This window comes from Zalophus californianus, chromosome 6, assembly GCF_009762305.2.
Source record: "Zalophus californianus isolate mZalCal1 chromosome 6, mZalCal1.pri.v2, whole genome shotgun sequence".
NCBI classification, from domain to species: domain Eukaryota; kingdom Metazoa; phylum Chordata; class Mammalia; order Carnivora; family Otariidae; genus Zalophus; species Zalophus californianus.
In genome coordinates, this window is record NC_045600.1 from 76251013 (window position 1) to 76277878 (window position 26866).

Sequence of the window (26866 nt, forward strand, 5' to 3'; positions counted from 1 at the left end):
TCCAAATGCATCCCACTTGCAACAGAGATAAGACCTGGAGTGCCCCACCAAGGAAGGGGTGAATAAGTCCCACCAACAAGGACACTAACTCCCTCTCTGGGTTTCAGCAGAACAACTTTTGTAAAGCAACGGCTTTTAAGCCAAAACACGTCTGGTGGCCGGGGGAAACCGCTTAGAATGTGGAGTTTGTAAGAATAGGCCTTATGGGCTACAAAGTTCCAAAGCCGCTGCAGTTTCAACATCAGGAGCAAAGTGATCATCAATATAGTTGCCAATTTTACGTTTTGCCCAGTAAGGGCATTTTTTAAATAGAAAGAAGGAAGCTATCACCTACGCTATCACTATAATTTCCATAAATAAACCAACCAATAAATAAACTAACCTGATAACCATTAGACTATAAAAATTGTAAAAAAGACATAATCCTAGAAAATAAAAAAAGGTAGGGTAGTGCTTGGGTGGCTCAGTCGGCTGAGCCTCGGACTCTGGGTTTCGGCTCAGGTCGTCATCTCAGTGTCCTCTAATCTAGCCCTGCAATGGGCTCTGTGTTTGGCAGGGAGTCTGCTTGAGATTCTCCTCTCCCTCTCCCTTTGCCCCTTCCCCTGCACGTGTGTGCATGCTCTCTCTCTCTCTCTAATAAATCTTTTAAGAAAAAAAATTTAAAAAGGTAGACTTTTCCATTAGTGAAATTAGCTTAATGATACAATTTTATATTGTAATTATTTTCCTGATGACTTGCAAATCCTTATTCCTAGGCAGACAGGGGTCCCAGGACAGCGTCTGAAGATGTCTAGGAGCCACTGATGTAGGTCAGAGGCCACATTTGCTGATGGATGGGCACAACAGGGGACAGAGAGTGGCAGTGCATAGGCCAGAACTCCCCCTACCCCCCCCAGCCAGGCACTATCCCTTCTCCCACGAGAGCAACTTCAAGGCACCTTCCCCTCTCCCCCTCAGCACCAGCCTAAGGACAGGCATAGGAAACACAAGTAAAAACAGAATCATTCCGCCATCCCAGACCTCTGAGGTCTTTTTGCCCCAAGGGCCCCCTGAATCTTCTTGCTCTTATTCTTGCTTCCTTTTTCCACTGATTCCACCTGGTCAAAATTCCAGGTTCTTCCATTCTAAAACCACATAATAGTAATCGTAGGGCTGGGATACTAGTCGCAGGGTTTTTACTCCCCTGAGGATTGACATGCCAGTTGAGATCAGGATTTCTTTTGCACCAAGTCAATTTTTGTTCACCAGAATATCCACATAGGTGCCTTCATTAAACTTTCATGAAATGGAAATAAGTTGGAGTTTTTTTCTAGTTCATTCAATTCTCCCCACAAATATATAATTTAAACGCTGGCAGCTGTTTAAAAGTAAATTACACGATCAAAGGAAACGTCTAATAAATAAACTGAAAGGTTTCTATTCTCCCAGGATTTCTTGAATTCCAAATGTGCTTCATTTTTAAAAGGTAAGCAAGGGTTTTAACACAAAAGATCTCACCTAAATTCAAATAGGTTACAATTTAGAATTAAAACACATTCCTAAAAATGCCGCTGAAATCCATCTTTACAACCCATCTCTGTGCCTGTGCCCCCCAACAAAACAGTTGTTTTTTTTTTTTTAATTCAGCAAAGTCTCTCATCAGTATACCCCCCTAAGAATGCAACTATTTACCTAACACAGCTTGGGCTCAAGAAAGCTTAGATGCCCCAATCCCTCCTCATTCCTCTAAGAAACTTTAATAAAAATGTTTACATTTTTTGCAGTTAAAATGTCAAAAACAAAAACACAGCACAAGGAACTGCCTTTAGTCCAGCCATAGGGAAGAAGCCCAAGCTTTCTAGGATGACTGAGGTCATTAGGACAAGACTAGACTAACAGAGCATTGAAGGTCAACAGCAAGAAAGGAAAGAACTCCAGGGTTTGTGTAACATTAGCAAGGCTAAATGTTATCACATTTGCAAAACAACACCAGAATCACAAAGCCATATCGATTTTAAATATGAGGCACCCTACTCAGAATGAAACCATTTCCCCAAAGAAAAGGCAATTCCACTAAAGCTGAAACACTGTATGGGGGGGAGGGAGGGCTGGATCATCAGGGGCTTTAAAAATTCATTCAATGGGTTCTTTCACTTGAAAATGCTTCTACTTGGGATATGAAGAAATGTAAAAAGCTAGTTAACCTTCATGGTTATTCTTAACGGTTGCAAGTAACATTTCGTTCTTCTGCTGGTTCATTTTGGGGATGTCAGATGAGAAAGGGAGACTAACTAGCTTTTTCCATTTTGATGATGAATTCCAGCCCTACGGAACAGCAGGGCTGGAACCCCATGATGGCACCAGGAGAGGGCGGAAGCGCTGAGAAACTGGTGTGAAGGCAAGGCTGCACACTTCCGTCGTTTTAACAAGTTCAAACCCATGGCCACAGGCCTTCCAGACCACATGCAGAATAAAAAAAAAACTCCAAAAAACAACTTTCAGTGTCTTAACGGGAAAAAAATGACTCCACAGGAGAGCCATTCTCCTAATTGGAGAGCAGTAGTTTCAACAAGCTGCCTGGCAACGAATTTTTAAGTGTGCAGCCACGTCTAATTCCATGAGATTGAAGTGTGTGGTGCATGGCTTTTTTTTTTTTTCATTGCAGAGGCACGAAGAATGCAAATTGCCTTGAACACTCACACATGAGAAACCCAGTTCATTACAGATAAGCTGGTCAGTTGTCCATGCAAAGTACATGTATATTAAAGGAGTGAATAACATACCCATTCCGATAGGTCACTGAGCTAGCAAAAATCAAAAACAAAACAGTAAATGGATATTTTAGTGGACGCAGGTCTTGCTGAAAGCTTTCAAGTAATTTGAGGAATCTACTGGTGCTTACTGTAGGGGGGAAAAAAAACCCCAATGAGAATGAAGGGGGTGGATTTCCCACCTGGTGAGTAGGTGGTTATTTTAGCTAGAAGTTAGCAGTGGCATTAGATGTAAAAGTTTGCTTTTACTTCCCCCCCCACCCCTGTACAGTGCTGATGTCATCAAGAAACAAGCAAGCAGCATGCTATTGCCTAAGTTTGTGTGCAGTACTTTTTCATAATTATATTTACATAAGAAAATCCACCCGAAGAAAATGGTCAGTATCCACATCAGGCAAACTTGGAATTTCTTTTTTCTCAGAAATACTGCAAACAATCATTTAGATTTTTTTTTTTTTTTAAACCAAAGAGGTACTTTCTTACCATGAACTAAGGTCTTCCAGATGGCATATCTTAATTGGCTAGGTTATCAAAAGGCCAGCTCAAAACTGAATTAGGAGTTATTTGCATGTATTTTCATAAATGTCAGCTTATCAGAGAAACATTAAAATCCATTATTATCAGCATAAAATCTTAAAATCATAGCATAACATGCGAGAGAACTGTAAGAAGGGGAAAAGAATGGAGGACGAAAGGGGATATGTGTTTAATGACAATTTGGTCTGTGCAAAAACATACTAAAAACCTTAGTTTGGAGGCTTCTCATGATTATTTAATTTCTGAAAATGATGTCTGGCTTTTTGAAGAAGTTCTGTCAAAGCTACAGAATATATCCAATATATCCCATATTCTTGTACAAGAAAATTTATAGAGGATTCAGGTCTCAAAAAAAAAAATTAAAATTATATAGTCATCACTCCATCTTAGACAGAGTTTGGGAAATTCTTTGTCCACGCCAAGGGAGAAAGAGAATAAACACATTGATTCAACTCTACCTAAAATTATGGGAGCCAGGGTCTCAAGAATAGTGGCTAACACAAATAGGCTACCATTTCCACAGCTAATCAGTGATGGGCTACACACAAGAAGAAGGTAGCAATGCTTTTCCTTTTTAACTTGGTGCATGGGAACCTTCACACAGGAAAAAGTTATTTTGCATCTAAGTGGGGTCAGTATTTAGAGATGGTCAAACCAAAGCCCAGAGAAGGTAGGAGATTTGGCGCCATCAGACCTCCAATGGGCAGTGCCAGGACTATACCTAAACCATCTGCCTCCCAGGCTCATCCCTCAAACAGGTTGCCTCTGATGAGCCAATCTGAGTGAACTCAGGACAGAGTTTAAAGGGTAGTTTTTGACATATAACCTCCTCCAAGCTTTTACATGTAAGAATTATTTCACCCAATAGATTTAATTATTTTTTAAATACAAAAATATTATTTTTGTAGCAGGTATGGACAACTGGCTATAAGTTAAAATAGAAAGGGAAGCATCCAAAACCAGAATGCTATTTTTCTCCACTTCAAAAGAAAAAGCAGGGCCAAGTCAAGTAAAAATTTAATGCCGTGGCACCCTGCTCTAATTAGGAGCTAGGCAGGGGGTAATATCCCCAGAATGAACCACCTGACAGGCATTGGTACCGTGTTGGGGGTGGGCTCCCAAGTGCCAGTGCTGAGGAGGTGCCTGGGGAGCCTGAGGCAGTGGCTTTTACCAACGAGGGCAAAGAAAGTTCGGACTTGAACACCTAATGGGGCTATTTCGGCGTATCCTGGCTACCCTGGCTTTAGGGCATATGTGGGCAGGTCCTAGGACTTATATCATAATACATGCAGAAGTGACTTTGCAGTTTTTCTCTAAAGGAAATCTTATGTACTATTCTAAAGGTGTAGCTAATGCCTACTGTTAGATTTGATTCATTAAATGATTTCTCTTTTAAAAAAGTGTAGTCTTTCAAAAAATGTCAATGGGGATGAGGTTTATCTAGAACTGTGTATGCAGTTCCTCCATCAGTCTTGTTCCCTTTCCATACACATACCAGAATAAATTCTCATTCTGGCTATTTGCTGACAACTAAGAAAGAAAGGCAAAAACCTCAGATTGAGGGGCTAAATCTGGACAATGGGGTATCCCGTCTCTCCTACAATCTAGAAATGGTGGGAATTCGGGGCTAAGGAATAAAGAAGTAAGGATCCTATTAGCTTTCTTCATTCTGGATGAGTTCATACAAGATCTCTACCTCTGGGCACAGCTAGAGTTCAGACTTTAGTCCAGGGGCTTCTAACTCTCAGCAGCACCTGTTTTGATTTGTTCACTACCGACTAGTCTCAGGGTAGATGTATCTTTCGCAGATTCTTTTTAAATAATGTTGCCACATTTCTGTAACTTTATAAAATGGATCAACGTCCTGAACTTGACTACAAGGTAAATACCTCATGACATGTACTTTAATGACCTTTACATGAATACAAGCATAACGTGAGATTAAGTCTTACTGCCCGTTCTAAGGTCACGTGGTGCCAGGAGACAATCTCTAGATTCTCAGAAGGCGCAGGCTCATCCTCCTCAGACATGGCAACTGCGCTGTAGGCCACACGTGTGCATTTCTCTCGCAGCTGTGTTGCGTGTAGTACCCGCCCCCCCCCCCAAAGCCAGGGGCGAATAAAAGGAGCCTGATGCTCCTTTGAGGGTTAGTAGTTGGGACTATCACATAAGTAATATGGGAAATTAAAGAGCTACCTCTCAGGGAGGTTAACTGTGAGAAAAGTTCCTATGGAAGTAATAACTTTCCAGGTCACATTTCCCAATCAAGGTTAAAAGGCTGATTGTGCATTAGCATTCTAGACATTCTAGCAATGAGAGGGAAGCATGATCTTAGGTGTTCATGTTACATGTTCTTCCATCTTATGTAAAGTATAATATTAACAGGGCAATCATAGCATTAATGCATTTTATATGGGTATTTTTTTTTTAAGTGGTAGAAGTCTAACAATGATTAAGTCAAGTTTTAGAGAAAACCAGAGCCCTTATCAGAAGGAGTACAGCTGGTAATTGTGTTAATCAAGGCCTTTCATTTTTAGAAGCATTATGCCCATTCACGTCAAAACCCACTTGGAGTTCTGTGCACCTGGTCATATAGCATGGACTTCTCCTTCCTGTGAGGCATTTGAATATGAAAGGAGGGAGTGGAGCTGAGATGAAGAGGAACCAGTATATATTTTCGGCACATGTAGAGACTTCTATCATTTAATTTCTACCCAACACCATGAGGTAGGTTGCATATTGAAGATTTGGGAAGTAAGGTACAGAAAGGAAAAATAATTTGCCCCAGAAGTCCCCTGATGCATCTAGCTCAGACTGAAAGCCCATCTGCCTGGCTCTAAAGATGGAGCTTTTCTCACAACCAATGCTGCTTGCTCTCTCTTCAAAGTCATTTCTAAGGGATGGTGGGATTGAAGGCTCTGAGGGGACACGCTGACATCTCTTTTAGTGCCACGTCCTGCCAAAAGCGGCTGGGTATTTCACATACTGTAGGTCCAGTCAATCAAAAATGTGAAAATATTTTAATATTTGTATGCAGGGGTTTTACTTCAAACTTCAGCCATTTAATTGGCCACAGTGCCAAACATCTATCTCTTGGTAATTTTCTCCAGAATAAAACCATATAGGATTTAATCAGAGTCAAACTGACCCAAAGATGAATTCAGCTAGGGTGGACTCTGGAGGGCCACCACACGTTCTTGGCCTCGTTTTTTCTCCTTTTCAATGTAAAGCTTGGTCCCACAAGCTAGTTGCTATGGCTAAGGACAGTTCAAGAACAAATCTGTTGTTAAACAAAGCTGGACACCTTTGTTTCTGTTAGCAAGGGGAATTGCTGCAGAACTGTAAATCCTTGCAAAAAGACTTCTGTACACGGATCACGTGAATAAACCAACAACTGAAGTCATTTTTTAAACATGTTCAGTTGCTGCAAAGCAGTGAACAGACACGCCACATGAGGACCAATTTATGGCTAGAAGGAAAAATTACACTCTTCAAGACATCCCATTTGGTGGCAGTCATGATCATTAGTGAAAGTAATATCTATTTAAAAGCAGTAAATGCCTATTTCCAAACAGAATGGACTGGCATACAAAGGAAGCATCATCCCACTCAAACATCCCCAGGCTTCCCAGAGTATCATTATGGTCTGTCATGTTAACTGACTTCCTTTTTTCACCCCTCTTTTTCTTCTCTGCTGAATATTATCGTCTAAAATCAAATTAAATACTAATGGTAAATGTGCACAGAAATCACTTCAGGAAAGCAAAACAGACTCAAGAGGTTATATAAAAATATTATTTCTCATAGTAAAGATCGAGAGCCCAGATGGAACTGTGAGAGTATTCCAAGAGGGTTACAGTGTAGCCGAAGCTGCTAGCCAGGTGGCTAGTTAATAGAACCACCAACAAATAACATCTTAATAATTTCAAAAGACTCCGGCTCTCCTTCCAAGTCTCTTCCTCCTAGCTCTAAGATCCCTAGTCGATGACGACGATGATGATGATACATGTCAAGATTGGAACTATTATTTTTGGTAAAATAGCACAAAAAGGCAACATGACACATGGGAAATTTGAGTCTGACCCAACATGATGATTACTGTTATCCAATGAACATTTAATAAGAATGTCACAGATCATTTATTTTGGACTCAAGTTTTCAAAGAGAATGAATCCCCCAATAAGATTTAATGTACTGGTTTTTAAATATGGCAAATTAAAGATGGGCCCTAAAATATATAATTATATTGAATAAACTTCTACAACATGGCTGGTATTTAAAGTAGGTCTTATTTTTATGTTCCAAACTATGTACTCACTCTTACAAGTTGGTCTTCACATTCTCTTTGGAAAATGAATTGCTATATATTCTTATTTAAGACAAACCAAGTTAAGCCTATTATTTAAAGTGCATGGCAATTAAGAAGAGCAAGGATTACAACCAGAACTTCTGAATTTACTTTGTCACGTACAGAACTTCCTGAACCACTCAAGCTAAATGAAAACGAAGTCCTTTCAAATACACTTTTTGAGCAAAACAGGGTAAGAGAATGCCCAAGAGATAGTTCTCCAGTTAACATAGCTTCTCTCTACCTTCCCAATTTCTATCCTTGAGCCATAAGCAGGCAGAGTCTAGCTGCTCTTGCTTGAAACTGAAAGTGCTAATATTCCAAATCAACCAGCTCCCCCTCACCAAAGAGGTCTATAAATGATGAGTTGTTAGTTTTGGAAAAAGAATGAAGAATTAAAAATAGATTTGTTTGAGCTGAAGGGTATATGCCTATGGAGGAAAGCATTGGTACTGAGGTTAATGTGAGGGGGAAGCAGACACAGACTGCAGTGAACAAAAACTCACCTGTGTTAATGCTCTACAGTACAGAACAAAGCTATTCTCAGGCGGCTGACAAAAGCATATTATTTTAAACCAAAAGAGCGAAGAATTACAAACACTGTTTGTTGTTAAGGACCCTAGAAAACTAATTAAACATTCTAATGTTATAGGTGAGAACACTATGGACCCAAGAGATAATAAATCTTGAGTAAGATCACACTATGAGCTGGAAGATGACCTACATGTAAATACTGGTTCCCTTAAGTCCATGGTCATCATCTCTTCTACCATAAATGAGACATTTCTTTATTATGTATGAGTTCATCTGAGTCAAGTGAGAATAAATTGTGCTAGGTATTACAAATTGTTCCTACCTACATGCAGTTTACTCCCCAGTATAGGATGCAAAAAATTAGACTTGCAATTATAGTACAGAATGAGGAGACCTATTTATTGACGTTTGCTCAAGCAAGGACACCTATCCCAGACTTGCAGAGTCAACAAAGGCTTCTCAGTAGATCTGGTATTTAAACTGGTTCCATGAAGGAGAAGTAGAGATTACACAGAGGAAGACAGGAGGAGGAAGCTGTTCTAAATGGAGGGAATAGCTGACTCACATGAACAGAGGCAAAACAGCACTGTCATGTTTGAGGAAGTGAAAGGAATTCAGTATGGCTGAACACTGAGTGTCCTGGGGGGAAGTGGTGAGAGATAGGGCAGGAAAGCTGAGCAGGGCTCACAAATCCCGAAGGGTTTTATGTCTAGTTAAGGAATTTGGAATTTTTCTCAAGGTAATGGGAAGACAAAGGGTTTTAGAACAGGGAAGTATAATGATTAGATCTGCATTTTGGAAAGAACATTATAATAGCTGAAAAAAAAATGGCGGCAGAGGTGGATAAGTATAGAAGGAAACAAAGCAGTTAGTAAGCTACTGCTGTAACCCAGAAGACAAAGGATAGTCACCTAGTATGGTATCTAAGGGGGATCAAGAGAGATGTTTGGATTTGAGATATTCAGGCCATAGAATTAAAATACCTGATGATAAATGGATATAAATAGATGCGGTCATTTGGGAAAGAAAGAGTCAAAATTATTCTAAAGTCTCTGGTTAAAGACTTTCTGACATGGGAGCTATGGAGCATAAGCCCTCAGTTTAATACTTAGGACCATTCTACTAACAACAGAAACTCAAGACCACTCTACATTTTCTCATCATGAGTGAAATTGTGGAGTCCTGGGAGTCAAAGACTGAATTCTACTGGAAATCCTCACCAAACTGCTATAACATAGTTGTACTTCACTGGGGGCAGTCATAAATCTCTGATGAGAGTTTTCCAAGAGAAAAGAATGGCCTAACAGGCAGCCTCCATCTCAATGCCCTCCTCACATTTCCTGGTGGATTATGGGTTAGGAAAGGGGAGTAGGTTCAAGGTCCTATGTCCTGCTTGTGCAGCATCAACAGTGATCTCTTCCATTTTCTGGTGGAATTTGGTTAACCCAAAGGAAGCAGGTTTAGGGTTGCTCAGTAACAAGAATTAAACAGAGAGTGAAAGATTTAATATCTCTATATGGATCAGCTCAAGGATCCTAAGGTTTCCTGTTTCGAACCTGGAGGAATGAAATGAAGTATGCACTTTTGGGCTGTGGTGTGTCCCAATCCCTACCTAGGACATAAATCAGGTACTCACCCCTTCGCTGCCATTTTCACCTGTGTTGGCAAGCATTTCCTGTAGGGCTCTCACAGAGAGGGACTGTTCCAGCACAAAATTGCAGACGCAGAGATCTGGAGGAACATACTGTGGAAATAAAAACAGAATGAGGATAACTACTCGTATCAGTTGGGGATAGATCACACAATAACAATCTCAAGGGCAAAGAGCTTATGAATCAGTGATAGGTGGATGGATGGATGAATAGGAATATAAAAGGTCAATTTCTCTTATTCAAGTTAAGATGGGTTTCAAGCTAGATTCTAAAGGATGAGAAGAAGAAAATCCCTAAGTCTCAAGGAAACAGTGACCAAGATGTCAGGAGCAACTTGAGTGTGGCTGGTAGTATGTACAGGAGAAGAACACACATACAGTCTTGCTGAAGAAGGGAAAGGAAAGATACACTGATCCACACCGACACCTGGGTAGGACCAAAGGAAGAAAGCCACTGGGACCTCGTCCACAATCATCTCTAAGAGGGCAATGGACAGACCACAATGTGGCTCTAGACAATAGTGACCATGATAGGGAATCTATTTACTTGTTAAGAAAACCTGGCTACTGCAGCATAAGAGAACTAAGAGCTGCACAAACACAGTTCTGAACAAAGAAATGTCCAGAACTATAAGAACCGATGACCCCAACGACAATCACTCTGATTTATTATGTGCTCAGGTAATACAATATTCATGCTTCTTCTGGAACACTTCTCAACAACAGTTAAAGATAGTTTTTGCCGCATACTGACTAGTAATAGCTAATGCTGAGTACTTTCTCTGTGCCAAGCACTGTTCTAAGTACTTTGAATATATTAACTCACTTAATCCTCATAACCACCCTGTAAGATAGGAATTATTAACATTCCAGTTTACAGCCAAGGAGACTAAGGCATAGAGAAGTTACGTCACCTGCCTAAGGTCATGGCTTCTATTTGGCTGAGTTGGATTCAAATCCAGGCAATCTGTCTCCAAAGTCTGTCTACTTTACTCTGTTCTGATCACTGATGGAAATATTAAAGATATTTTTCACAACCAGAATATTTTCAATCAGCAAATATTTAAGTATTGTATTTATAGAAAACACAGTGCTTAGTAGTGAGAAAGATATGAAGACACACAACATCATTGCTCCACAGGAGCTTAGAGTCTAGTTTCCTGATATGCCATTTTCCTTGGGAATACAGCTTATAATCAACTTACATACCAAGCCTTGGTTTCCTGTAGGACACTGGAGAACATGGCCACTAGAAGAATAACAGGAATGAGGGCCAGAAGTCACCAACAGCTATGTCTAAAACTCTGAGACAGGTAAAGTGGTTTCCATGGAGCTCCAATTTAAAAGCCAAAGCAAGCCCACTGTGGTCATTTGGGAAAGAAAGAGTCAAAATTATTCTAATGTCTCTGGTTAAAGACTTTCTGACATGGGAGCTATGGAGCATAACCCCTCAGTTTAATACTTAGGACCATTCTACTAACAACAGAAACTCAAGACCACGCTACATTTATGGGTTAGGAAAGGGGACCCCACTCTACATTTATGGGTTAGGAAAGGGAACCCCACTACTAAGGCACAGATAACCTCTGACTTCAACATTTTCATTTTTAAAATAAGGAAATAGGTAATCTCTAAATTTCCTTTAATTTTGAAGTATTTCATGCATTCTTCACCGCCCCCCCCAACCTCAATGTCCTCAAATAAAATGATGTTCTACTTTCTGGGCCTACTATTCCCTTTATTAAAAGTTTTCAGACCCCCAAGCCAAGATTGGGTAATCCTATCCCAAAGGCTAAAGACCTCTGGGACACTTAAATTTTGAGGACTTTTCTAAAGTATGTTTCTACTCAGGGTCATCACAACCCAAAATCCTAAAAACCCAGTCTTCTAGAATTCTGGCATAACACACAATTGCCCGGTTCTTTTTATGAAAATGACTACAGGAGAAACTGTAATCAGGAGACAACAGCTTTTACTGTATATATTTCTTGCTTTGTTTTCAAAGTCTGTTCTTGCTGTAGGTAATTAACTCATTTGTATGGCACGTGAGCGAGCAAACAGCTGTTAATGCAGGGCAGAGCCTCACATCCAGAAAGTGTTTCTAGAGCACATACAGCATCATAATAAGTAGCATCCAGTATGATAAAACACTTCCTGAAAGGCCTTACGCCATGAACATTGATCTGTCTAACTCCATTTCCCCAAATACGATGCCATCAGAGAAAATTTTAGAGATTCCCTCCCACCACTTTTTTTTTTAAAGATTTTATTTATTTATTTGACAGAGAGCCAGAGCAGGAACACAAGCAGGGGGAGTGGGAGAGGGAGAAGCAGGCTTCCCACGGAGCAGGGAGCCCGATGTGGGGCTCGATCCCAGGACCCCAGGATCATGACCTGAGCTGAAGGCAGAAGCTAACGACGGAGCCACCCAGATGCCCCTCCTTCTCACCACTCCTTAGTCTACCTGGATCTCATGTCACCAGAAGCAGCAGCAAAAGAGCTAGGGTTTGTGTGTTTCTTCCTCTTTCACTTCACTAAAGCAGGTGATTTGGAGAATTTTCTATTCAGGAATGTCTGCAGTGATGGTTGGTACTTGGCTCATCAACTGAATGATTTCAACATTCCTGCTCACTCTTACAAGAGCCCTATGGAGTCCATTCTCCTGTAGACCTAAGCGTTCACAGACCCACGTGCTAGAGATCCTGCTCTGGCATGGGACTGTGTGATTCTAAGTCACTTTTCTTTCTTTCCTAGCTCTGGTTTACTTGGACAGGAGACAGGTGTGCTCCCCCAGCACCGCCATCATCCAACCTGATGGAGGACCCCCAGTAACACAGATATGAGACATGCTCCGATCATATTTTTCTTTTCCCTCCAGATAGGATAAGTCCCAAGGCAGTCAAAACTTCATTATTGGGACAAATGGGCACATGTAATTGGGAGACAGTGGGCACGGGGAGAAAGCACCTCAAATCAGAGTACTGTACCTGCCCTGGTTTATGCAGTTTCCTTACAGTTTAATTTTTCTACCTCTAGAGTGTGGTCCTCGCCTGGAGCCTGCACTTGGGGATAAGGTCACACCAGTCGAAGAGCACACAGAACAACATGGGGACGGTGGCAAGGGAGAAGACAGGGCAACAGGAGTATGTGGAGAAAAACAAACCGCAAGCAGTAACTGGTGACATAAATGGAGTGCAGAGCACAGAGCCAGCTGACTTGCTACACCAGCTGCCATCCTTAATTAAACTCCACACTGGCCTGGGCTCCTACCTCCACATTCTTCAAGACTGAGCAAAGGCCACTCGTCCATCAAAGCTAATTTGTTTGCAGCACGAGAGTCCCCCAGGAGGTCGGCTCATCGTCTGTGGGCTCTGGAGCCTGTGCCTCAGTCACTGTGCGGCACGTGTTTACCGATTCTCAGCACGGAGAGAAGGGCTCTGTTGACATCTGTTCTGAAACAGCTCTTCATCTCTCTCCCCAGCCCCGTCCTCTGCCTAGAGAAGCACTACATTCCCAAATGTCCTACAGAAAACCTTGAGATTCCGGGGCCCTGCCAAAGCCAGAAACTAGGTATTCATTTAGCTCCATGATGTGGAAAGCAGTAGAAGAGAAAGCCTGTGGACTCTCTGTGGTCCATAAAACTAGGTAATATCTTCCTCACTGCACCAGCAGTGTTTTTCGAAGGCTTACTAAAAGCAAGATGGTGGGAATTTGATACTCTTGCTGTCGAATTCACATAGCATTCTTCTGCCTAGCACCTCACAATATGCACTCAGCACTGTGCTGGCTTGTACTAGCCAGGCTTTGGGGCAAAGGAAGAGGGAGTCAGTTACAAGGGGGGGTGGGCTGTCCTCCCTCTACTCCACTGTGAACCACACTCTGTTCTGCCTATCTAATTCTCATGCAGTGAAGTCTGTTTCACTAGATTGTGGGTATCTTGAAAAATCTGTGTCATTCTACTTTTGGTATCCCCAGTGTGAAGAACAGCAAGTGCTCAACTCGTCTTCATGAACGGACTCTATGTTCTAGAAGACTCTCTGAGAGTATGTGGTTGGTGGTGTCTGTGGATGCAGACAAATTGTACTGAGCACTCACCTGCAGGGCTGGGCCCTTTCCCCCAACTTGTTTATGATTCAAAAGGACCTGTCATGGGTCTCCTTCCAATTCTCCATTAATCTATCTGGTTCTCACATAGCCAGGCCTCAATGATACACCCTCTAAGTGTACCAATAGCTTTGAATTAAAAGCAATATTGTGGGGGCGGGGTGCCTGGGTGGCTCAGTTGTTGATAGTCTGCTTTTGGCTTGGGTCATGATCCCAGGGTCCTGGGATACAGCCCTGCATCTGGCTCCCGGATCGGTAGGAAGCCTGCTTCTCCCTCTCCCACTCGCCCTGCTTGTGTTCCCTCTCTTGCTGTGTCTCTCAAATAAATAAATAAAATCTTTAAAAAAAAAAAAGCAATACAGGGTATATTAGTTAAGTGGGAATACTCTAGCATAGGACTCCATGAGGGCCTATATCTGTTCAACTGCTTATTAGTTGAATGAGGATAAGCAAGTAACTTAGTCTCTCTGTGTCTCAGTTTCCGTATTTGTAAAATAGAGATATAATAGTATCTATTTCTCAGCATAGGCAGTTTTTATGTTTAAGAACTTAAAATAGGGTCTGGTACATAGAAACAAATGTCAGACATTATCCATCACAGAGCAGTGAAATCAGAACATCAATAACTCATATGTTCATTTATAGATCTAGTATCTTTGAGGTTCTTATTATGTGTAAGGATAAAGCAAAGTCCCCAACCTTCAAGGTTGTGTGGTCAAGTGGAGTGTCAGGGAAGCAAATGGACAATTGCCAAAGTATGCTTCAAAAGGCCCAGGGTGAGTAAGAAAGCGAGGAAGCACACAGAACCAAACTTGTCTGGGGTGGAAGGCTAGGGAGGGGAGATGGAGGCAGGGAGACGGAGCGGGAGAGGGAGAGGGGAAAGAGAGGGAAGAAAGCAAAGGCAGGTGAGAAACAAGGCTGAGGAAGAAGTAGGCATTAGACTGAGAGGGTCTTGAGTCCCCTTGTCAAGGAGTTTGGACTTCATCTTCAGAGCAATAGAACACCATTAAAGGAAGTTATGCAGGAATTAGTCTAATCAAATTTGCATCTTTGAAAGATCATTGCAGGTCCAGTCTGAAGGAGGCTAGACCAAGGCAGAGAAACAAATTAGGGAGCTGTTGCCATATGCTGGTTATTAGGTGACAATAGCATGAATTAAAGTAATGGTGCTGGACGTGGAGATAAGGGAATTAATCTGAAATATCTTGAGAAGATAGGAGAGGTAAGACCTGGCAATTAATTGAATGTAGGAAATGGAGAAGATGACCAGGGTTCCTATAGGATGGAAAAGAGTGCAAAAAAACTGGGGTACAGTAAGAATAAGCCACACCAAATATCAAAAGGACCACAGAGATGGTAATTACACTTGGTTAAACTGTCCACTGGAACCTCCCATTTGGGCCAACAGAATGACGACAAGAGAGCAGAGGTCTGTGTAACTGTGTATGGGTATCCCCACAGATGTCAGCAGAGGTAGGCTCATCTGGGAAAAGAGTGGGAATCCGAGAGGATGCTGCATATTCTCCATAATAAGAGAATTCCTGGAGACCCAGCCTCTGCAGTCAGCCCAATTAACCTCACTTTCCTTTCCCAAGTCCATTAAGCAGTCAGCCAGTATTTGGAGTACCACAATACACATTCAGTACTGCACTAGCTGCTTCAGGGAACAAAACAAAAGGCATGGTTTCTGTCCTTTAAGAAATTTTTAACCTATCTGAAGAGACACCTACTGTACACGAAACTTTATAAAACAATGCAAAACAGAATATTCAATGCTAAATTGAGGGGTAGGAGTTCTATGCCCTGCAGGACACAGAGCCCTCTCAGCAATGTTGTGATTAGGAAAGCACAGCCCAGGCTGGAGGCTGGCCTCAGGAAGGCTTATGTGAACAAGAAGTTCCTGGCACATAAAAAGAACTCAGATTTTTGTTTAATGAATGAACACAATGGGGGAGTTATTCTTTCCATTTTCTGGTGTCTGCTTCCCTTCTGTTTAAAATTCCATTAGTTGAAGCAGCATTTTTAAGTTAGGAGCTTCACAGAACCTCTGTCCTTACTTTCCTTTGCTTTTTCACCCAACTCCCCAAAGAAAAAGGTTCAAGCACTTGCAAATGTCCTGAGTCAATAAAGGGAGTAAGCAAAGGAAGGAGAAAGTAGAGAACAATTCCTGCTTACTAATTTTTCCACCTATACCTCCCATTCCAGTCCCAGGACTGAGCAGTCAGATGTATACATGTGACTGACATTGTATTATACTTATGTGCTGATGGGTTTATATGGACTCAGCCCTACTGCAGGGGGTAGGCTGCAGAGTCTAACCTGCAAGGTGAGGTCATTTCTAATGTGGGTCATCTGGGGAGAAGCAGTGACTGTGAGAACAGAGGCCAGAACTAAGTAGGCAGAGCTGAGGTAGCTGGGAAAAGGGAATCTCACATTCTTTGATCTACGCTATGAAGAGTAAACATAGCCAGTGGGATGTTCTTAGATGTTACAAAAGCATCCAACCAATGACACGTCTGAAGGTAGGAAGTAAGGGACTTGGGCAGGTCATTCTTTCCTCTAGGCTTCCATGTAAACAGGGACAGGAAGAGTGAGCATGTTAACTGCATAAGAATCAGAAACTTTAAGCTAGAATGTTGAATACATTTGACCTTCCATTTTCATTTTTCTTGTGTTATTCCTTAGTGTTTAACAAAATTTTTTTTTGAGGTTTTGGTCTGTTTTGGTTGGATCACATAAATTGAGGAAAGAATTTTGGTCTATAAGTGAGCCAAACCATTACAGCAAGGTGCCTTGGTATGGCCAATGGGACGGTAGTGGGGTAATTAAACAGGAGAACCACAAGACAGAAGCAAAACTTGGGGCAAAGCCAAGGTCCTTGGCAAGCCAGCTCTGACCAATAGGACATATCTATTCAGAAGCCTTGAACCTTCTGAATTTTATTAATGAGGACAGTATCTCAATTGCCCCCTTCACACTCTACTCGTGTTGCTTGAGATAGCCTAGTCCATGAATAAACATGGCTGGTGTTTAATCTCATGGCTCCAGATTTCAAACTGTGTATACAGAGAGAGTCTATTTCTCCAGAAGCGCTACATGTGCCAGTAACAGGCAAAGATGGACTCAGTCTCCAGTGGCCTGGCTTCCGTATGCATCGTGTTTGTTCCATTTCACCATACCACCTCAAAAAAGACTGATAACCATCACCCTTTGATGGCTTGATGTAGTCCTAACTCAAAGACCATGGATGAGAAGGCTTCCCAAGCTTCCTGGCACAGAAACCTAATCTCTCCCTCAGAAGATATTTCAGTCAGGTACAGGCTGGCATTTGGAGAAGACCAATTCTCCATGGGATAGTATTAGGATGGCCAGAGATGGCATGTGTAACTTGAATTTCAGGAGCTTTAAGCACTTGACAGACATTATCTCATTCACCTACATAAACAGAAATGAGCTCATTTGTGGACTTCCTCTCTTATCCAAAATACATAATTATTCGTATTGTGTTTATGCTTAAAAGGCAGAACCAGTCATTAACCAAACTAACACCCACATCTTGTCCCAACCAGGTTTTATTTAAATATTTATGCAGTTAAGTACTTTTTAAACCTACCTTTGTCACCTCTAAGTTTTTGATAGATTATAATAAAGAAAGTTAATATAATGAATGTTTAAATCTGAAGATGTTGCCTAGTTTCTGGATTTCCGTGAAAATAGAGGGTGGTTCTACAACTGTTTTTGACACAAAGGAGTTGGGTAAAACTTACACAGGCCAGTGGAGAAACAAGAATAGAACCCATATATACATTCTAAATGTATCTATTTACTTATCTCTATCATTTTACCAGGTATTGTGTTGAATTCTTTACAAATATTCTCTCATTTCACTCTAACCTCAACCCTTAGGGAAGAGATATTACAGCCATTTTACAGATGAGAAAACAAACTCAGAAAGACTGAAAAAGTTTCCCCTTAATCACATGCTGGAAATGGCACTTAAATCTTGAATTTCAAACTCCACTCTTTCTGATTGATCCTGTGTCAGTACTCCTGAAGAGAAAGCCCCATCCCCACACCAAGCTTGCAGAATTCTAACTACTAGGCTGCCTCCTCTCACGCCGAAGGGTTTCATATTAGATTCTTGACTCTCTCAGAGAGAGTTCTCTATTTTGGAAGAGCCACTGGGAATGCAAAGGCTACATCTGCAGTTAGTGAGACAATCAGAGATCAAGAGCTTTACAAAACTGAGGTTTCTGGCAGGCAAGATCATATGCAGTTCTAAGAGACTGACTTACCACGTAAGTGCTCTCTTCCAAAAGGCAATTCAGCTCTGGGTATGATGGGACAGGTTTCCACCGAGGATATACACGTGTAGATTTTAAACATGTACATATCCAGACTGTAAACATTTTTCAGGGAAAAGGCTTCGCCTATCTGTATTAAGAGCTGTTTTCATGAAGCAAGTTTAAAAATGTATAACAACTTGATTTTTTATGCTTTAGTATTTTGTTCTGATAAAGGCTAGAGGGTCTTTCTGAAAATATATACAGACACTATTCAAAACAGTTGAGTTCCAATTTTTGCTTGCATTTTTACCAACAAAATCCATTATATGTAAGTGGTGAGGTACACACATATTTTAAATTTTTATTGAAGTTATTTCTACACCCAACATGGGGCTCAAACTCACAACCCCGAGATCAAGAGTCACAGGCTGAGCCAGCCAGGCGCCCCTCACAAAATTTAAACATATAGCTGGAAAACATTCTTTTGGGGAAGAAAAGGAGGAAGAGGTAATTATCTTTGAAAAGAAGGAAGTGAGGAAGTTCCCTTCTGATTGATGCCTGAGGAGTCAATTACAGGAATGTGACACTCTCAGCATCCAGCAGTCTGTAGGTGCTTGCAAGTGAGTGGGGAGAGGGAGAGAGAGAGACTCTCAAGCAGGCTCCATACCCAGCGTGGAGCTCAATCTCAAGACCCTGAGATGATGACCTGAACCGAAATCAAGAGTTGGACGCTTAATTGACTGAGCCACCCAGGCGCCCCTAGGTGCATCTTCGTTGCAGGGATGAGGGAGTTGCTCCAGAAAAAAACTGACAACTATTGAAAATCCCTGCTGCAACACAAAGAGGCTTACTAAGCAGAAGCACTCACAGCCACAAGCAAGTGATGGCAGCATCTGATGCCACGCTGGCCTGAGGTTTACTCCAAGACAAGAGTGAGGAAAGGCATGGAATAAGCTGATCACATGCAAGGAAAAGGGAGAAGGCTATCAAGTTATCAAAAGGTGTTGATATTAAATAAAAATAAAAACTACTAGGAATCTGAATATTTACTTAAGAACACCACTTGCTGAAACTTTTTTTTAAAGATTTATTTTAGAGGGAGAGCATGCATGAGCAGGGGAGGGGCAGAGAGAGAGGGAGACAAGCAGACTCTTGCTGAGTGCAGAGCCCCATCAGTCACGTTGACTAGACCATGACCTGAGCCAAAACCAAGAGTCAGATGCTCAGCTGGCTGAGCCACCCAGGTGTCCCGATGAAACATTTTCTATGCAAGGGAGGTGCCACTGCCACCTACAAGTAGGAAATCTAAATTGCAGGACAAATATCCTTTGACAAGAGTCTTGCTGTCTTGCCAAGAAATGCCAACCAAAAGTGAGGAAGAACTAGAAACACCCACAGTCACTGTTTCTCTGCCCCATCTGTGAAATGCCCAGATACTGGCTGTTTAACTGACACGGACCAGCAGACCCATCACAGTCTAGCTTCTCCTGGGGGAAAGTTTATTAGTTCAAGTGAGAGCAACACCTACAGTTATCCTTTTGATGATCCTCAGAGATTTCTCACAAGAGCTACCAAAAATAAGCTCGTTCTGGAAGAATGGAGAAATACAGTGGGCCCAAGAATCTTCTAGGTAAGACTGCTAACATCTCAGATTTCTGGGACCCTACTCTAGGTGGGTACTTTAAAAGAATATCCCAGGTGACTTTGAAGGAGGTCTCTGACCCCAATTTGAGAGACCCTGAAGAGCAAATGGACCAAACAAGTGAATTCAGGATCCTTGATAGTAGCTGATTCTCACTCTAGATCCTTCCTTAAAGAGTTCAATTCATCAAAATATAAAATTTTCTTTCAAATGAATAACCCAATAATTTGAAATCCACATGACTGTTGTTTTTATCATCTTGCCTGAAATGGCCCCAACCAAAAGTAACATCTAGGTGTCCTGGACACCTAGTTTTCTGCCAAGCCTCAGTGTTTCTGGCATAGTTAGGAAGAATGTTACCAAGAGCTTGGCGAAAATTAGTGCTGTGAAGCTGGTGTTCTTTAAAATAAGGAAGAAGGGGCAGCCAAAGAATCAGAGACAAAACGCTGGGCAGCTGGCTGGTAAAACAGCCTGCTGGGAGAAAGGGGAAATGACAGGCTGGATGGCTGGCTTAGTTCTTGACTGAGCCAAGTTTCCACCCCCTGCCCCGCATGGTCAGCAGTCATGTTAAGTACAAAAGGTGCCAAAAGGCGAAAACTTGGAACACTTGCATCTGGAAAAAACAAGCTGAGTGGCAGAGCAGCAAAATGTACCTACTGCTTATGGATAGAGATAACCAAAACAATGACTATGTAGTCCTTAAAAAAGATGGCCATAAATAAAAGCCTAGCTTAATGAGGGGTACAGGTAATACACCAAGCTCTGCAGATAAATAACAAGATCCTAACATCAACTGTTATTTTGAAGAGGGCTTGTGTATCAGAAAAAGCATAGAGTTCTAAGAAAGAGGCCAGGCAGCATATCAGCGAGGAGGCAGACCCAGCATGCATGTCCCAGGTTCCATGACGAAGTTAGGGGCATGAACACCAGCTAGAAGAGCACAGGGTACAGGATGATGGAGTCAGAATGAGGTGTGATGTGCAGAAATACCAAGGGATGAGGTGAAAGCTGAGGCAGGGGGGTGGGCTGGTTAGGAAAGTCTAGTCTCAACCTAATGTTTATGTTAGTCTCCAGCTTGATTGACTTGAGTGTTGGTGGAAGAACATGGACCAGCATTTTACTGCCCACATGTTTTCTCCTCCCTGTTGAATGATGATATGGTTGTTAAAGAATTTGGAAACCATGGTGAGGCTGCTCTCTTGTCACCAAGGCAGAGGTACTCAGCAGCTGTAGGACAGAATATGTCTCTTGGCCATTTCATTACACAACAGGAAGGGGATGAGTGAGGAAAGCATTATGGGGCACCAATGAGAGCAGGAAAAACGTCAAGCTGGAACTAAAGGCTGACAGACAGAACAGAGACATTGGGTGCTCAAAGGCAGTGCTGTTCCCTACGGTGCACTTGTCATCAGCATCACTAATCTCTTGAGGGGAAAAGCTCCTGCCTTGACTGCAGCACCAGCTCCACGAGGCTCGTGGACTTAGGATCTCAGGTCGGCACAGAGCTCGTGGCGGTGAAGGGCAAGGGCAACAGCTTGGCTTCCAAATGGTTTGAATTTTTTTTTTCCCAATGTCTCATTCCCACTCCCAAATGGCATCCACATTCCAGTGTGGAAATGCAGTTTTTATTTTTGCCCACTCCACAAAGTTTTTGCTTTGACAGAAATAAGCGTATCACTATAAACTAAGTTCTGGATTAAAAAATATTTTGGCAGGAGTATACGGACAGATGTTTATAAAATTGGCAGTTATAAAAAAGCCTTTGTGATGATAAATAACAGTCATAAATATTCTTCACCAATATGGAAAAAATACTTTTATACCCGTATAGAGAACTAGACTACATCCATTCTAACTGCCTCATAACATCTGAGCCAAACTACTACCACTAGATGCTTACATTTACAAAGATCATGCAAGGATTAATACTATGCAACCCCGCTTGCAAGGGGCATGTAATACTTATCACAGATATTTTAAAACATGTACACACAGTAAGAGTCAGCACTGTCCGTCAGTAGCTGCAGGAGTTAAAGACATCCACTTATAATAAGCACTGCTTGAAAAACAAAATAAAAAATAAACTATTGGAACTAGACCAAAATAAAAAGCTCTCACACAGCAAAGAAACAACAGAACAGACAGGCAACATACTGAAGGGGAGAATATATTTGCAAATGATATATTCAATAAGGGGTTAATATCCAAAATATATAAAGAGAGTCTACAACTCAACACCAAAAAAAACCTAATTTAACTAAAAGATGGGTAGAAAACGTGAATAGAAATTCTTCCAAAAACGACCTACAGATGGCCAGAAGACACATGAAACGATGTTCCGCAGCACTCATCATCAGGGAAATCCAAATAAAAAACCACAATGAGATATCACCTTACACTTGTCAGAACAGCTAGAATCAAAAAGATGAATAACAAGTGTTGGTGAGGATGTGGAGAGCAAGGAATCCTCGTGCCCTGTTGGTGGGGATGTAAATTGGGGCAGCTACTGTTGAAAATAGTACGGAGGCTCCTCAAAAGATTAAAAACAGAACTACCATATGATTCAGCAATTTCACTACTGGGTATTTACCCAAAGAAAACAAAAACACTAATTCGAAAAGATATATGTGCCCCTACGTTTATTGCAGCTTATTTATAATAGTCAAGATATGGAAGCAACCTAAGTGTCCATCCATAGATGAATGGATAAAGAAGATGTAATACATACACACACACACGCCCTATTACTCACCCATAAAAAAGAATGAGACCTTGCCATTTGCAACAATGTGGATGGACCTAGGGACTATTCACTAAGTGAAATAAGGCAGAAAAAGACAAAAACCATATGATTTCACTTATACGTCAAATCTAAAAACAAATGAACAGACAACTGAACAGATCCAGAAGTACCGAGAATGAACCGATGGTTGCCAGAGGGAAGGGGGTGTCAAAGGATGGGCAAAAAGGGGAGTGGGAGATACAGCTGTCTAGTTATGGAATAAATCACAGGGATAAAAACAAAATAAGCACTGCTTCACTGGAGTGGTGGCAGAGAGACCTATAACCTCCTTGGGTCAGATCTTCTTCAATAATGTCTTTCTTACCAAGAAATATTCTAAGTATGGAATTAGACAATCATCTGTGAAGATCGGTTGGATCCCATTCTCTCCAAAGCTTCCTTCATTGAAGTCAGTGATCCCTTTCACCCAGGGCATAAACTAGCTTTGATCAACACAAAGAAACAATTAGGAGACTTAGTCTCTTCCTAAGAGACTTTGAACCCAGCACATCACTCAGCATCTAGTGAAGCTGGCCAGGAAATACACATCAAATACTGCCTCTGCCCAACTACCCAACTTGCCATGACTGGGCCCATCCCTTGATCTCCCTTCCTCTCAGCTCTGCAGAGTAACTAACCCAGGTTACTCAAGTTCACCATCAACAATGAGGCCAGGGAATAGATGCTGCAGGATAGATCACGGCGTTTCCCTTCCCCTCCCCTCCTGGATAACCAGGAGTTACCTCCAATAAATAATGATTTTTTAGAGGGGGAAGGGGCAGAGATAAAGGGAGAGAGAGAATCTTAAGAAGGTTCCATGGCCAGTGTGGAACCAGATATGGGACTCAATCTCACAACCCTGAGATCATGACCTGAACCGAAATCAAGAGTTGGATGCTTAACTGACTGAGCCACCCAGGTGCCCCCCTCTACTGCATAATGGTTAAGTTAACTTGGCTCCATGGGAGAGAATGAACACATTGATGGAAACTGATGGAGCAATGACACACCTCAAAAAGCAAAGTCCTTGCTCATGGTGACCTAAGCAAAGCCTGTCAAGACCCTATAGGGATAAATGCTTCAAATTACCCAGTTGTTCTCCATGGGCATTTGTCCTTATATTCTCAGTGAATAAGACGGAGATGAAAGGCATGTCTGGCATCCTATTCAACTTGTACATTTTGAGAAAGAAGCAAGTTCATTCATTACTATAGCAGTTGGAAACTTTCCATGGCAGGCTGTAGGTAAGTTTGAACGTGAAGCTAATCAAGTCAAGGGCGTAGCTCTGCTTCATTTTGTGAGGACATCTACACCCCCAAGCTGGCTAGCAACTTTATCATTATTTAAACAAGGAAACAGGTGTCAAAGGCTGATGACTGGAAATTCAGCCCTGCAACAATTTCTGAAAATGTGGTGTGAGGACCACTTGCATAAGAATCATACATAAGTTAAAAGAAAAATTTTGGCTCCACCCAAGACAAAGTTGGGGATGGAAGAATATGCTCACTCAAGTTTGAAAAGCACTGCCCTTCTGGGTGAGCTCTGTACCAAAACCCCTACATTCTGAACAGCCTTATCATTCTTTTTTAAGATTTTATTTATTTGAGAGCGAGAGAGAACACACAACAGCAGGGGGAGGGGCAGGAGAGGGAGAAGAAGACTCCCCCCCCACAAGCAGGGAGCCCAATGCGGGGCTCAATCCCAGGACCCTGGGGATCATGCCCTGAGTCAAAGGCAGATGCTTAACTGACTGAGCCACCCAGGTGCCTCAGGCTTATCATCTTTAAAGATAAAACATTCTTGACATAACTTACCTGGGAAACCAGGTAGTGAGCAAAAGCATAGCGCTTCTTTTTCAACTTGAACGGTGATCAGAGGCGGCTGTAGAAACTTTCTCATGAACACCCAAAAGTTCTCCTCTTTCTTGGCTGTATTTTTCACCAAAAGTACTCTCTAGCTGTTTACTAGAGACTCTGCTGATGAGAACACTATGGCTTCTCTGTTGACACAGTCTCAGAATTTGCATTGATTTCTAAAAACTCTCCTCCTCTTTAGGTAAAAGAAGTGAAATTGTCTGAACCCAGATCCCACAGCCTATCAGGGTAACAATTCAAATTTCAAGTCTCAAGGGACTGCTTCGGGGATGGAAGAGGTGGGCTGGAGATCCATTATTCCACCCTCTGTGCTCTGAGGTGGCAGTGTACCTGAACCACCCCAAAGCGATGACAGTCTGTTCTTTTCAGAGGGAGAAATATCTTGGGAGGTAGAGTGAAGCGCTCAAGTGGGGCTTGAGGCAAAAATCCTTAATGACAGTGCTGCAATAAGAAATGGATCATTAGGTCAAGGGGTTTTTAATTTTGTCAACCACTCTATAGCTAAGAAAACAACTGTTTAAGGGAGACTTACAGATAGCTCTCTTGCACCAGCTGTTTGCATCTTCTAAAGGCTTTGGATAAGGCTCAGTTGAGTTTAAGTGAAAGGAGAGGAAAATTATTTGAAAATGTCCTTATAGAGAAAGCAGCTCAATTCTGGAATGACTGCATTAGGAACACTTTGTAATCATCCCCTGAAATACAATGTGGATGAACAAAAACAAATTAATTCTCCAATGTGTTGGAATTATCTAAAATCACCTATTTGCTGCATGTCAGCACATGAAGAACAAAAAAATATTGTTTGCAAAGGATTCATAAAATTTTTCAAGTCGTGTAGTTTGTTCAGGTCACTATTAAAAAGAATGAAGCTTTAGGGTTGCCTGGGTGGCTCAGTCAGTTAAGCCTCTGACTCTTGGTTTCAGCTCAGGTCATGATCACATGGGTCATGAGACTGAGCCCCGTGCTGGGCTCTGGGCTCACTGGGGAGTCTGCTTGAAGATTCTGGCCCTCTGGCCCTCTGGCCCCTCCTGTCACCTATGCAAGCACTCTCTCTCTCTCTCAAATAAATAAATCTTTAAAAAAAGAATGAAATTTTGAAGAATAAAACTACTGAATGAACTACTGAGAAGAAGAAGCTGTCAACTTAAATGTCTGGAAATCTTAACTTCGAAAACAAATTTGAACGTTTCCTTTACAAAACTCTCCTCAAAGGAGAGTCACAATCAGACCTGAGGGGTTATCCTGTGAAACATTTTACAGCAAGCTGGAGGGAAAACTTTCTCAAATCACTATCCAGTGTTCTTTAGAAATGGTTTGATCTGTGAATTATGAATATGAACATAACTTCAACGGATTACACAGAAGGTCATAATCATGATTTAAGTTTATCCCCAGGTTTTATTTTATTTTATTTTAAAGATTTTATTTATTTATTTGAGAGAGAGAGAATGGGAGATAGAGAGCATGAGAGGGGGGAGGGTCAGAGGGAGAAGCAGACTCCCTGCTGGGCAGGGAGCCCGATGTGGGACTCGATCCCAGGACTCCAGGATCATGACCTGAGCCGAAGGCAGTTGCCTAACCATCTGAGCCACCCAGGCGCCCTATCCCCAGGTTTTAAAATACCCATGAGGAATACAAATGATACATATGACATGGCTTGCATTCTTAAGATTCAAGTTCTAACACAAATGCAACACATCATGTTTCTTCCACGTAAAAGCAACAAATGAAAAAGAGGTAATCACAGGGGGAAAAAAGGCAAGTCTTCGTGATATAATTAGTAAGTTCAGGAGTTGATGGAGGAAGAAAAAACACTGCTAATCGAGACCAAAATAGCAGCCCTTAGGTCTGAAGAGCAAAGTACTAAGTACTGCAGAGGAGCCCGGGTATGAATAATACCTACTCATAATTCACCTGGGGCCATTTGCCTGCTGTGAACAAGTAAGTGACAAATGAACAGCAGAGCTATGGTGTCACTTTACACACTGAATAAATTCTTTGTGAAGATTCCCACCACTAAGGTACAGACTGTCTTTAAATAAAAAGAGGGACTGGTATTGCCTCAAGCAGACATGTTATCGCAACAGTATTAATAACTCAAGTAGGAAGGCGAACAATATAGATGAGGAAAGATCTCGGGGTTAAAAGACTGGATTTTTCTTTTTTAAAACAACTAGGTCCTCGGGTCCAGCAAATGGTAAGTGCATTGAAAAACCTGACACATGAGGGACACCTGGCTGGCTCAGTCGGTTAAGCATCTGCCTTTGGCTCAGGTTTTGATCTCGGGATCCTGGGATCGAGCCCCCTGTCAGGCTCCTAGGGAGTCTGCTTCTTCCTCTCCCTCTGCCCCTCCACCCC

General features: G+C 41.8%; 1 protein-coding gene across 1 annotated transcript in view; it reads right to left on the reverse strand.

Moving 5' to 3' along the window:
- Nucleotides 1–26866, reverse strand: part of RYR3 (ryanodine receptor 3) — a 523406-nt gene that overhangs the window by 315111 nt on the left and 181429 nt on the right. The window contains exon 3 of the mRNA XM_027569112.2: nucleotides 9806–9913. Coding sequence (XP_027424913.1) covers nucleotides 9806–9913 — 108 coding nt within the window. The remainder of the gene's footprint in view (nucleotides 1–9805; nucleotides 9914–26866) is intronic.